This window comes from Oncorhynchus mykiss, chromosome 6, assembly GCF_013265735.2.
Source record: "Oncorhynchus mykiss isolate Arlee chromosome 6, USDA_OmykA_1.1, whole genome shotgun sequence".
Taxonomy (NCBI): domain Eukaryota; kingdom Metazoa; phylum Chordata; class Actinopteri; order Salmoniformes; family Salmonidae; genus Oncorhynchus; species Oncorhynchus mykiss.
Genome location: NC_048570.1, coordinates 84,714,568 through 84,727,306, shown reverse-complemented (window position 1 = coordinate 84,727,306; position 12,739 = coordinate 84,714,568). Strand labels below are relative to the sequence as shown.

At 43.4% G+C, this 12,739-nt stretch overlaps 1 protein-coding gene across 5 annotated transcripts in view; it reads left to right on the top strand.

Moving 5' to 3' along the window:
* Window positions 1–12,739, top strand: part of LOC110517996 (ceramide synthase 2-like) — a 28,856-nt gene that overhangs the window by 680 nt on the left and 15,437 nt on the right. For 4 of the 5 annotated variants that reach the window (XM_036981256.1, XM_036981255.1, XM_036981253.1 and 1 more), the window contains exons 2-6: window positions 5,252–5,425; window positions 7,352–7,469; window positions 8,840–8,958; window positions 9,083–9,140; window positions 9,667–9,717. In XM_036981256.1, the coding sequence (XP_036837151.1) occupies window positions 5,253–5,425; window positions 7,352–7,469; window positions 8,840–8,958; window positions 9,083–9,140; window positions 9,667–9,717 (519 nt within the window). In that variant the 5' untranslated portion in view covers window position 5,252. Of the gene's footprint in view, window positions 1–5,251; window positions 5,426–7,023; window positions 7,470–8,839; window positions 8,959–9,082; window positions 9,141–9,666; window positions 9,718–12,739 lie in introns of all 5 variants that reach the window. The other variant, XM_036981257.1, reaches the window with a different exon arrangement.

Here is a 12,739-nt window from a genome sequence, read left to right as displayed (position 1 = left end):
TGTTGTTTTACACCTGTCCTCGTTAACGGAGGAGCGGGTTTCAACTCGCGTCTGTCCCAAGCAACCGGTGGGAGTTGTATGAGTGAGGTTGATGTTAAATCGTCTCTTTCAGGTGAGCATGTCCCCCTGTTAGAGGAGCTAAGCTCTATCTTACATCTTAGGATTGGACTGAATAGACCCTCTGTTTTCTTAGTAGGTCAGTGAGTGTATAGAGATTCTCCACCTAAGGCTTTTCTGAACGCTCTCGAGGTTGATTGATTTATAGTTTTGTAACCGGCCTAAACTCAAACTATGATGGATCTCTGGCACTTTAGCTGGATCGCCCACGTGAAGTCATCAGCATTCAACCAGTGAAGTGTAATTACCATTTTGGTTTAAATGGAACTATAAAAAATCTCCAAATGTAATCAGAGTTTTAAGATAAATCTTGACTGGTTTTACTCTACTCTAAAGATGTTTGTGTTTGGAGAGCATGTACTCATGGAAACGGATTGCTTTACAGTTAACAGTGCCTGTCACAGTTCTTTGGGATATCTAGTGGTGTGTGTGTGTGTGTGTGTGTGTGTGTGTGTGTGTGTGTGTGTGTGTGTGTGTGTGTGTGTGTGTGTGTGTGTGTGTGTGTGTGTGTGTGTGTGTGTGTGTGTGTGTGTGTGTGTGTGTGGAATGAGGAAAACACTATTTATCCTCCCTTTCACCTCTTGGCCTCCTATTCTGCACTTAGTTGTACGTTTTGGACTGAACAGTCATTTTCAGGGTTAAAATCTAAAGATCATCTTTGATACATTGGAGCCATTGTTTTTCAATCATTAAAATACTATGTGAGTTGAGCATACAGTCTGTTCTAGGTTCTGTCTTAATCATGTCTCTATACACGTATAACGTCTTTCCCACTCAGTCATATTCTGCAAACCTCTTTTGTGTGATGTATGTATTTTATCTCTTCATGCACGTCAAAGATAATAAATCACTCCCTAGTTCTGGTATGCTTCCCAACCGACAAACATTTATCATGCTTGAGAAAGTTGATGAAAAAGTACGATACCAGTACAGTTGAACCCTGTGCCCCTGTATGTAGGATGGAGAGAGAGAGCGGAGAGCAACAGAGAGAGAGAGAGAGAGAGACCAGGGAGAGAGAGAGTCAGAGGAGAGAAAGAGATGGACAGATACCAGCGGGAGAGAGAGAGAGAGAGACCAGGGAGAGAGAGAGTCAGAGGAGAGAAAGAGATGGACAGATACCAGCGGGAGAGAGAGAGAGAGAGAGACCAGGGAGAGAGAGAGTCAGAGGAGAGAAAGAGATGGACAGATACCAGCGGGAGGGAGAGAGAGAGAGAGAGAGAGACCAGGGAGAGAGAGAGTCAGAGGAGAGAAAGAGATGGACAGATACCAGCGGGAGAGAGAGAGAGAGAGACCAATAATACCTACCCTACACTGAATATTACCCATGTCATACACATTGAACTCATCTCATACAGCAACATACACCATACATATTGCACACTGCCATTCCAGAATGCTCTCTCAGTGGCATACTAACACAGGTCAGTTGGACTTATTGCTGTTCAGGTGTTGATAGACAGGTACTTGATAGACAGGTGTTTGATAGGTAGTTTGTATCTGTTGTAGTAAAACAAACATACAGGTACTCAGGCTAGGTAGTGCCAGTATGTAATATGCTTGGCGCCACAATATTATCTTTGAATCATAATGCAATTGCGTCACAGATGTGTAATCAGTGCAAGATAAGGTTAAACGCATAGACACAGAATTACTAGAAAGGACATTGCCCATCAGACCACAGCAATATAACTAGTATTCCATTTCTGTGGTTAAAAGTTTGTTTTGTTGTTCCATTTCGACCTGTAGATGTGTTTGGTTGGTGGTTCCATTGTCTCTGCAAAGTCATTGTGATGTGGCGTTGTTGTTATGTTTTTGCAGGGCAGTGAAATGTGCTGAGTTACACACTGACTATACAGAACACTGCAGAGAGCCCTGGGATGTGCTGAGTTACACACTGACTATACAGAACACTGCAGAGAGCCCTGGGATGTGCTGAGTTACACACTGACTATACAGAGCACTGCAGAGAGCCCTGGGATGTGCTGAGTTACACACTGACTATACAGAACACTGCAGAGAGCCCTGGGATGTGCTGAGTTACACACTGACTATACAGAACACTGCAGAGAGCCCTGGGATGTGCTGAGTTACACACTGACTATACAGAACACTGCAGAGAGCCCTGGGATGTGCTGACATCAGCAGTGATGTCATCAAAATGGACCCCATGGGGGCAACGAGTCTCACACACAAACGTGAGCACGTCACACACACACACACACACACACACACACACACACACACACACACACACACATCAGTGTGAAAGACTAAATGACAAGAAGAGTAAATAGTCTGCACTCGTTTAGGGGCGTGTGTGTGTGTGTCATCAGATCTGCCCAGGGCCATAGAGGCCCCCTATTGATATTGTTGACATTATTCACGAGTAGTTTGTTTTCCCTTCACATTAATCAGTCGTACGTTAGGGATTATCAACTAGATTCAGCCTAGGGATGATTACTTCCTTGAGTGGATGGTTCGGGTGTAGACTGCATATTGACCGCAAGAAGCCCAAACCAATATAATATGTGACTATGACATCATTTCAATCCTTGCTTGGTTTGTATACGCCACGGCTCTGCTAGGCGTGGGAATACTTGGGAACACATTTACAACATTAAAATCACTTGGAGCTGATTTCATGCTGTTTTTACAGTCTTATGTCCAACAATAAATAAATAATTGGGCTGAAAACTTGGGGGGCCTAATAAAATTGGGGGAACCCTGCTGTATGTCAACTCACTGCCATCTGGGATTCGAAGAACTCCATAACTCTTGAACCATGACTTGACCACTAGGGGTTGTGATCCGTTTCAGCGTTGACCTTGGTTTAGAAAAAACGACATAGAAAAAAGTCTAGTCTGTGATTTACTGGGATATATGTTGCTAGGCTGCAGCCCTGGATTTCATTGACTATCACTGCCAGTGATGTTTTCTCTGCTGACGTGTGTGTGTTGGACTAGGTGTGGGGAAGCATCTTGAGAAAGAGGCGAAGGCTGTTGTGTCAATATTTGTATTGGAAATAAAGAACTGCATGTGCACTTGACTGGAGTGACCTAGGTTATACACACCCACACTATCTACACGACCTATAGCACTGGTGTCCAACGAACTCATCAACTCATGTGCACTTGACTGGAGTGACCTAGGTAATACACACCCACACTATCTACACGACCTACAGCACTGGTGTCCAACGAACTCATCAACTCATGTGCACTTGACTGGAGTGACCTAGGTTATACACACCCACACTATCTACACGACCTATAGCACTGGTGTCCAACGAACTCATCAACTCATGTGCACTTGACTGGAGTGACCTAGGTAATACACACCCACACTATCTACACGACCTACAGCACTGGTGTCCAACGAACTCATCAACTCATGTGCACTTGACTGGAGTGACCTAGGTTATACACACCCACACTATCTACACGACCTATAGCACTGGTGTCCAACGAACTCATCAACTCATGTGCACTTGACTGGAGTGACCTAGGTTATACACACCCACACTATCTACACGACCTACAGCACTGGTGTCCAACGAACTCATCAACTCATGTTGTAAAATGGCATCAAATCTGACTGATAGTGAATGAATGCACTCTTGAAATCCGGAACTAGTGATTTATGAACAACATGTCATGATCAATTCTTGGTTAATAAATAAAGTACATGCAAATGCAAACTTTACCCAATTCTAAGTTCAACCCCTTAACTGTAATCCTATTGGTTCAACTGCCATGTCAGTCTGCCAGATTAGAACAAACACCAACATTTGTTTTTCTCTTGGACATCATTGCACAGAACAGCATAGAATAGAACAGAATAGAATAGAACAGCAGAATGGTGTACTGCAATTTGACTTTGCTACACTCTTCACCTTCTTTAACAAAACACACAGTAACAGCAGCCATGGGGCGGACAGTGGCTCTGTTTCCTCTACTGCAGATTCCATCTTTAAGGGTCAATCTGCGATTTGGGACTTCTATTTTTTAGACTTATAAATTAACGGTATATACAGATTGTTTCTTGAAGAATCTAACTTTTATAGGTGAATTATCAGCTTAGTTCAATTGCCTAACCCCATCAGAACACAAAATATTAGTTTGTTTGTTTTACTCTGTTGTTTGTAAACAGTGTACTTGTAAACAAACTGTATTACTTCAAACACATGGTTAAAGCTGCATTCTATAGCTTTGTGCTCAACCTGACAGAATTCAGATATAGATGGGAGTTATAGATCTGTCATTCTATAGCTTTGTGCTCAACCTGACAGAATTCAGATATAGATGGGAGTTATAGATCTGTCATTCTATAGCTTTGTGCTCAACCTGACAGAATTCAGATATAGATAGGAGTTATAGATCTGTCATTCTATAGCTTTGTGCTCAACCTGACAGAATTCAGATATAGATGGGAGTTATAGATCTGTCATTCTATAGCTTTGTGCACAACCTGACAGAATTCAGATATAGATGGGAGTTATAGATCTGTCATTCTATAGCTTTGTGCTCAACCTGACAGAATTCAGATATAGATGGGAGTTATAGATCTGTCATTGTCATTGAAGCATTTCCATGTATACTATTTCTATGCTTCCCCTCTTTAAGTTTCCTTTTCGCGTTTTTTTACTTAGCCTTTCGTACCCCAGGTTCAAACTGCTGAAAATACAATGTTTTTTGGTTGTTGAAAATATATTTCACAGCGGTTTAGATGGTACAATGTTTGCAAACAATGTAAACAATGTCTTTGAGGTGCTGGATATAAAAACCATCTATTCAGCAAATGATTGAAAGAGACTCTGCACACTGCAATCTTGCTCCCATGTGGTTTATTGGCGACATTGTTTCCACTTTACTTTAGGTCTTCATCAGGCCTCACTTGATAACAGTGGTGGCTGGTGGCACGTGAAATCGGAAGACGAGAGCTTAGTATGGCTGGAACGGAATAAATGGAATGGTATCAAACACTTGTTCCATGTTTTTGTAAGCATTCCATTCACACCATTTCAGCCATTACTATGAGCTGTCCTCTCCTCACCAGCCTCCTCTGTTCGATAACGTGATACCTATTGACATGTGTTTTCTAACATAACCCTCCTCTTCCAACCCTGTGTCGTTAGGATGATTGACACCCTATATGAGTGGATCTGGTGGGACCGCTTCTGGCTGCCAGTCAACCTGACCTGGGCGGACCTAGAGGACAGAGATGGGCGTGTCTACGCCAAAGCCTCTGACCTCTATGTGACGTTGCCTTACGCCATAGGCTTCCTACTGGTCAGATACCTGTTCGAAAGGTGAGCTTGCTGAACATATAGGGGCAGTTTCCCAGACAAAGATTAAGCCTTGACTAAGAAACATGTTCTCCTGTAGTCCTGGCTCAGTTAGTAGAGCATGGCGCTTGCATTGCCAGGATTGAGGGTTTAATTCCCGGGACCAGCCATACCTAAAATGTATGCTCACTTGACTGCATGTGTCTTTGGATAAAAGTCTGCTAAATGTCATGTACAGTGTAGTGAAAAAGTATTTGCCTCCTTTCTGATTTTTGATACTGTATGTTATCAGATCTTCAACCAAAACCTAATTGTAGATAAAGGCAACCTGAGTTTACAAATAGCACAACAAAAATGGATTCTTATTTTATTTATTTAATTAACAAAGTTATCCAACACCCAATTCTCCTGTGTGAAAAGAGTAATTTCCCCCTTGCACTCAATATACTGGTTGTGCCACCTTTATCTGCGATGACTGCAAGCAAACACTTCCTGTAGTTGTTGATCAGTCTCTCACATCGCTGTGGAGGAATTTTGTCCCACTCTTGCATGCAGGACTGCTTTAAACTCAGCGACATTTGTGGGTTTTCAAGCATGAACTGCTCGTTTCAAGTCCTGCCACAGCATCTCGATTGGGATTAGGTCTGGACTTTGGCCAGGCCATTCCAAAACTTCAAATGTGTAGCTTTTTAGCCATTTTCATGTAAACTTGATTGTGTGTTTTGGATCATTGTCTTGCAGCATGACCCAGCTGTGCTTCAGTTTCAGCTCACAGACGGATGGCCTGACATTCTTCTGTAGAATTCTGTGATACAGAGCAGAGTTCATGGCTTCTTCTATTAAGGCAAGTCGTCTAGATAACTGATTCCTGAGGCAGCAAAGCATCCCCAAACCATCACACTACCAACACCATGCTTTACAGTTGGTATGAGGTTCTTACTGTGGAATGCAGTGTTTGGTTTTCTCCAGACATAATGGGACCCATCTCATCTAACCAGTTGACTCAAGTTTGCCAAAAAGCACCTGGAAACACCTGGATGATCATCAAGACTCTTGGAAGAATGCTCTATGGACAGATGAGTCAAAAGTATCACTTTTTGGACGTCATGGGTCTATTAGGTTTGAGTGCCTTGCTCAAGGGCACGTTGACAGAGCCTTGTCGGCTTGTGGATTCGTACCAGCAGCCTTTAAGTTACTGGCCCAATGCTCTAACCACTAGGCTACCTGCCACACATTGCAGCTAAAAGTGGCACAACCAGTTATTGAGTCTAAGGGGGCCTTACTTTTTCACACAGGGCATTGGGTGTTGCACTTTGTTTATGAAATAAGTATGTCATTGTTGTGTTATTTGTTCACTCGGGTTCCTTCATCTAATATTAAGATTTGGTTGAATATCTGGTAACATTCAGTATAAACAATATGTGAAAGTAGAGAAAATTAGCAAATACTTTTTCACATCACTGTAATATATTATATTTTGTTGAATGGAGATTTTCCATTGAAATGGTTTCTAGTCCAGGACAATGCTGTGTCCAGAGAACCGGCTCATACTCCGTGCTGTTTATATACTACTAAACCATGTTTAGTTCAAACCTCTACCTCACTGTCTCCCTACACCATAGAATTCCTACTCATCAGATACCAGTTTGAAAGGAGAGCTCGCTGAACAAAAAAAGCCCCTTTTATAGGTTGCTACAGGGAAGTAGATGTTAAGTTACAATTTAGCCTGCTTTGCTACTGTGTTTGTGCGTGTGTGCATCTGTGTGTTTATTCAAGTTAATTTAGTTGTAGGCAATGATTCTCGTTTGCCGTGTAGTTAATCTCACCTGTGGTAACTTGCATATGCCTACAAGGTAAAAATTCTACCAGTTTTGAAAATGAAAAAATCTGAACATTCTGCCCCATTGTAAAGTCCAATATATTTAACTGTGTCTGTATGTTGTCCCCCAGGTTGATAGCCACACCACTAGCAGCCTCAGTGGGGATCCGGGAGAAGGCCAGACTGAGAGTACCAGACAACCCCATCCTCGAACTCTACTATCTCTCTCACTCCAGAAACCCTGGCCAGGTATTAACCCTACACATTAGAAATCACACCTTTTACATATATACCTAATTATTAGTGTCAATATCAAACGTCATTGCACTATGAGATTATACACATTCTAATGAATAGTACAAACCCTGCCCATCTGGCACTCTGGTCAAACCCTGCCATCTGGCACCCTGCCATCTGGCAGCCTGCTAAAACCCTGCGTATCTGTCACTCTGGTCAAACCCTGCCATCTGGCACCCTGCCTATCTGACACTCCTGACATCCTGATTGGAGGATGCTGATGCTCTGACCAACTCATTGGCCATGTGGTTAGAGTGTCAGCCCTGTGATTGGAAGGTTGGGGGTTTGATCCCTGGTCTAGTCATACCAAAGACAACAAATATCTCCTGGCGCTGCTCTGCTAGGGAGTCAGCATTAAGGAGCTGGATTGTAGCATACGGCACTGCGATAGAAATTCAAGTACATTTGGCTGGATTCAAGTTAATTCACCTGTCCAGGGGGTGTACTTGTATCATGGGGGATGGGCTCCGGCCCTGTGGGCCATTCTGGCTCAGACAGGAGTACTATCATACAGTATATCTGCTGTTCAGACCTGTGATCATGTACATCACCCAGATGTTCAGCTAACCAACCTCTAATGCAGATACTGTGCTCCAGGCCAAATGTTTTGGTCCATGACTCACCATGTGGTCATGAGGGATGTTAATGTTTATCCACATGACTTTCGCCCTTTACCCATCTCTCCACATGAGGTGTGTGTGCGCGAGCGTATGTGTAAGTCTTTGTGTCAATGCGTCTATATGCGCTTGTGTGTGTACGCACACACATTTGTGTGGCTATGTGTGCTCGTGTGTGTGAATTTCCACACATCTGTGTGCATCTGCGTGCGTGTGTGTGTGAGCCTCCTGATGTGTGTATATCATCAGACGGTCCTGACAGTCTTTGAAGAGATTATTGAAACCTCACACCACGAGACCTCTCTCTCTCAGATCTAAATACCCTGATGGTTATTTTGCTCATGGTCCAGTGTCTTCCCGAAATCTCAAGTAGCCAGCGAAATGAAACAAGTAGCCAGCGAAATGAAACAAGTAGCCAGCGAAATGAAACAAGTAGCCAGCTAGTGGGGACAAATTTGCCCTACTAAAGTGATGTTGGTGACATCTGATTTACCCCAATGTATTGAAGTCAACTTAGCATAAGGGTTAGTAGTCCTGTTTAGCTGGCCGCTGGCGCTAATCAAACACACTTGGTTCTGAACTCTGTCTGTCTGTCTGTCTGTCTGTCTGTCTGTCTGTCTGTCTGTCTGTCTGTCTCCCTCCCTCCCTCCCTCCCTCCCTCCCTCCCTCCCTCCCTCCCTCCCTCCCTCCCTCTCTCCCTCCCAGGCAGTTATAGATGGTCTGTCTAAGAAGAGCGGCTGGTGCGTTAGGCAGGTGGAGCGCTGGTTCAGAAAGAGAAGAAACCAGGATCGTCCCGGAGTACTGAAGAAGTTCAGAGAGGCTAGGTAAAACTGCGTGTTGTGTGTGAGAGTATGCTTATTCCACATGTTCACCTTTCACTCAGTAGTGTTTTTCATCTTCTGATATTATTGTCCCTTGTCTGTCTCGGTCTCTGTCTCTGTTTTGCAGTTGGAGGTTTGTGTTCTATCTGTTGGCGTTAATTGGAGGAGTTGTGTCCCTGTATGATGTGAGTAGTGACTCTAGTGATCCTCTGCTTCACAAACACAAGTATTTACAAGATAGCAATTCAGTGCGTGTGAAGAGATTTCAAGATGTGGTGTGAGGTTACTATGTCTTAACTCTGTTACATTCAATACCACCAAAACACACACCAAAAACAAATTCCTAACACTTTATGATATGTTATACACATGAAATTAACATCCTCAAAGTAGAACTTTAACAGGTTGTCCCGGGTAAAAGCAGGGAGAAGGTCAAAATGGAATAAAAATATTATCTGAGTTGAGCTGAAATGGAGAACTTCTTTTCAGTCCTTCTGTCCTGAAGTGAAGGAGGGGAGGGGCGGATAAGGGGAAGAGGGGAGGAGAGGACAGAGAGATGAGCTCTATGGGAATTTGACAGTGATGGCTTCAGCAAGTGTCTGAAGGCCTCGAGGGCAATGCCAGTTGAAATTGAAAGCAGCATGATGAGATTGGCCTGTGATGTTCTTTAAAGATTTCACTGCATGTTTCTCTTTTTGTTTTGTATTTCAGAAAGAATGGTTTTATGATACGTGGGAAGTGTGGAATGGATTTCCAAAACAGGTGTGTATGTATGTGTGCGAATAGTGTGTGTGTGTGTGTGTGTGTGTGTGTGCGAATAGTGTGTGTGTGTGTGTGTGTGTGTGTGTGTGTGTGTGTGTGTGTGTGTGTGTGTGTGTGTGTGCGTGTGTGTGTGTGTGTGTGTGTGTGTGTGTGTGTGTGTGTGTGTGTGTGTGTGTGTGTGTGTGTGTGTGTGTGTGTGTGTGTGTGTGTGTGTGTGTGTGTGTGTTTTCTAGTACTGAGCAATTAGTGCTTTTTGAGGTCAGTTCGATTATTAATAAAATGATCAGGATTTTTGGTTTCTGTATGCATTATGTGGATTGAATGCTGAAACAACACAGAATAAAACAGTGAATAACAGTGCCATGATGGTAGTGACCGCCCTACTACATCACACAGTTCAGGCTTGATCTGATTTCTCTCTAGAGAAACTGCACATTGACCTCACAGAAAAAAATTGAATAATTGAACTGACGTTGACCAATTAGTTGTTACATTTTTTTGGCTAATCGCTCAGCACTACTGGTCATTTACCAGGGGGATTTTGAAGAGCTCTCACTCCCCTTACTCTTCTCACGTGTCTCCACACTAGTATAACCAACCAGGAAGAAAAACAACATATCATACTTGAACAGGCGCAGCTTGGCTGACGTTTTCTAACCATGTCCAGATTTCTGACTCACACATAAAACATATAAAGCTAGTTGATAATACTGAATCTCAGGTCCAAAACACACAGGTCCATATTTAGTAGTGACACTGTTTGTAAATGTATCTTTAACAAGTGGGGGAATGTGTGGCTTAGACTGCTGTTCAGTCTTTACTGGGTGCCAGGTCCTAATCAAAGGAATGATGATGTCACCCAAACTGGAACGGAGACAATAGGATTATGTTTGATCAGGCTCCACACCTAACAATGTTGCCTGGAGTTTAAAGCAGGTCACGTCCCAGATGGCGCCTCCTATTGGCCCTGGTCAAACGGAGTGCACTACATCAGGACTAGAGTGCCAATTGGGATGAAGGCATAGTTTGTTTGAGAGATTTTGGATGTGTTTTATGTGATCGTATTTGCAACAAAGAATTCAACACAGTTGGTAACTACTTGATATCCAACTTGTTGGCCTACTTAGTAGGGCTAATTTTGATGAATCCCCAAAAATAAAAAGTGGTATTAGATAGACTAATTATTATGCAATTGCAATTTTAACCATGTAGTTGCTAAGTAAATACCAACTGTAGCGTAGTGTAAAACACCATGTAGCTCTGGTGCCATATGTATCAATCAAATTCAATGAATCAAATGTATTTATATAGCCCTTCTTACATCAGCTGATATCTCAAAGTGCTGTTCAGAAACCCAGCCTAAAACCCCAAACAGCAAGCAATGCAGGTGTAGAAGCACGGTGGCAAGGAAAAACTCCCTAGAAAGGCCAAAACCTAGGAAGAAACCTAGAGAGGAACCAGGCTCTGAGGCGTGACCAGTCGGGTGCCAGGTGGAGATTTTAACAGAACATGACCAAGATGTTCAAACGTTCATAGATGACCAGCAGGGTCAAATAATAATAATCTCAGTGGTTGTAGAGGGTGCAACAGTTGGCTTTTCATAGCCGAGCATTCAGAGATAGAGACAGCAGGTGCGGTACAAAAACAGCAGATCCTGGACAAGGTAGCACGTCCGGTGAACAGATCAGGTTTCCATAGCCGCAGGCAGAACAGTTGAAACTGGAGCAACAGTACAACCAAGTGGACTGGGGACAGCAAGGAGTCATCAGGCCAGGTAGTCCTGAGGCATGGTCCAAAGAGAGAAAGAGAAAGAGAGAGAGAGAGAATTAGAGGGAGCATACTTAAATTCACACAAGACACCGGATAAGACAGGAGAAATACTGCAGATATAACAGACTGACCCTAGCCCCCCGACACAAACTACTGCAGCATAATTCCTGGCGGCTGAGACATGAGGGGACGGGAGACACTGTGGGCCCATCCGACTATACCTCCGGACAGGGCCAACCAAGCAGGATATAACCCCACCCATTTTGCCAAAGCACAGCCCCCACACCACTAGAGGGATATCTTCAACCAGTAACTTACTACTGAGAAAAGGCAGAGTATAGCCCACGAATATCTCCCCCCAGCACGAACCCGAGGGGTCTTGTGACCGCAGCGTACGTGTAGGTATGTACGGCAGGACCAAATCAGAAAGATAGGTAGGAGCAAGTCCATGTAATGCTTTGTAGGTTAGCAGTAAAACCTTGAAATCAGCCCTTGCCTTATCAGGAAGCCAGTGTAGGGAGGCTAGCACTGGAGTAATATGATCACATTTTTGGGTTCTATTCAAGATTCCAGCAGCTGTTTTTTAGCACTAACAGAAGTTTATTTAGTGCTTTATCGGGGTAGCTTGAAAGGAGAGCATTGCAGTAGTCTAATCTAGAAGTGACAAAAGCATGGATTCATTTTTTGGCATCATTTTTGGACAGAAAGTTTCAGATTTTTTGCAATGTTACGTAGATGGAAAAAACTGTCCTTGAAACAGGGGACTCTAAGTAGGATCTGCTGATCTATGACCAGTTGTCACCTGTCCATGTTGTCTTATTCATTGTGGTCTAAAAGTCAAAACTGATCTTAAATCATCACTCTACTCTAAGATGCTCGATGGCTACACAGCCCCTGATTTCTTTGCCCCAGCTAGAGACACTGTCTCCGTTTTAAATGGCTCCCTATTTAGTGCACTACTTTTGAACAGAGGCCTTTGCACTGTGTAGGGAATACGGTGCCATTTCAGACGCAAACACTCAGGCATAGGAGAAGGGATTTGGAGAGCTCTTTGTTTTGAGTCTGTTCTGTTGGAATGTGATTCATTCATGGCACTGTAAGATTATGTTACCTGTTACTGGTGTTTCTCTCTCTCTCTCTCTCTCTCTCTCTCTCTCTCTCTCTCTCTCTCTCTCTCTCTCTACACACCTCTCTCTCTCTCTGTCTCTCTCTCTCTCTCTCTCTCTCTCTCCCCCCCTCTCTCTCTCTCTCT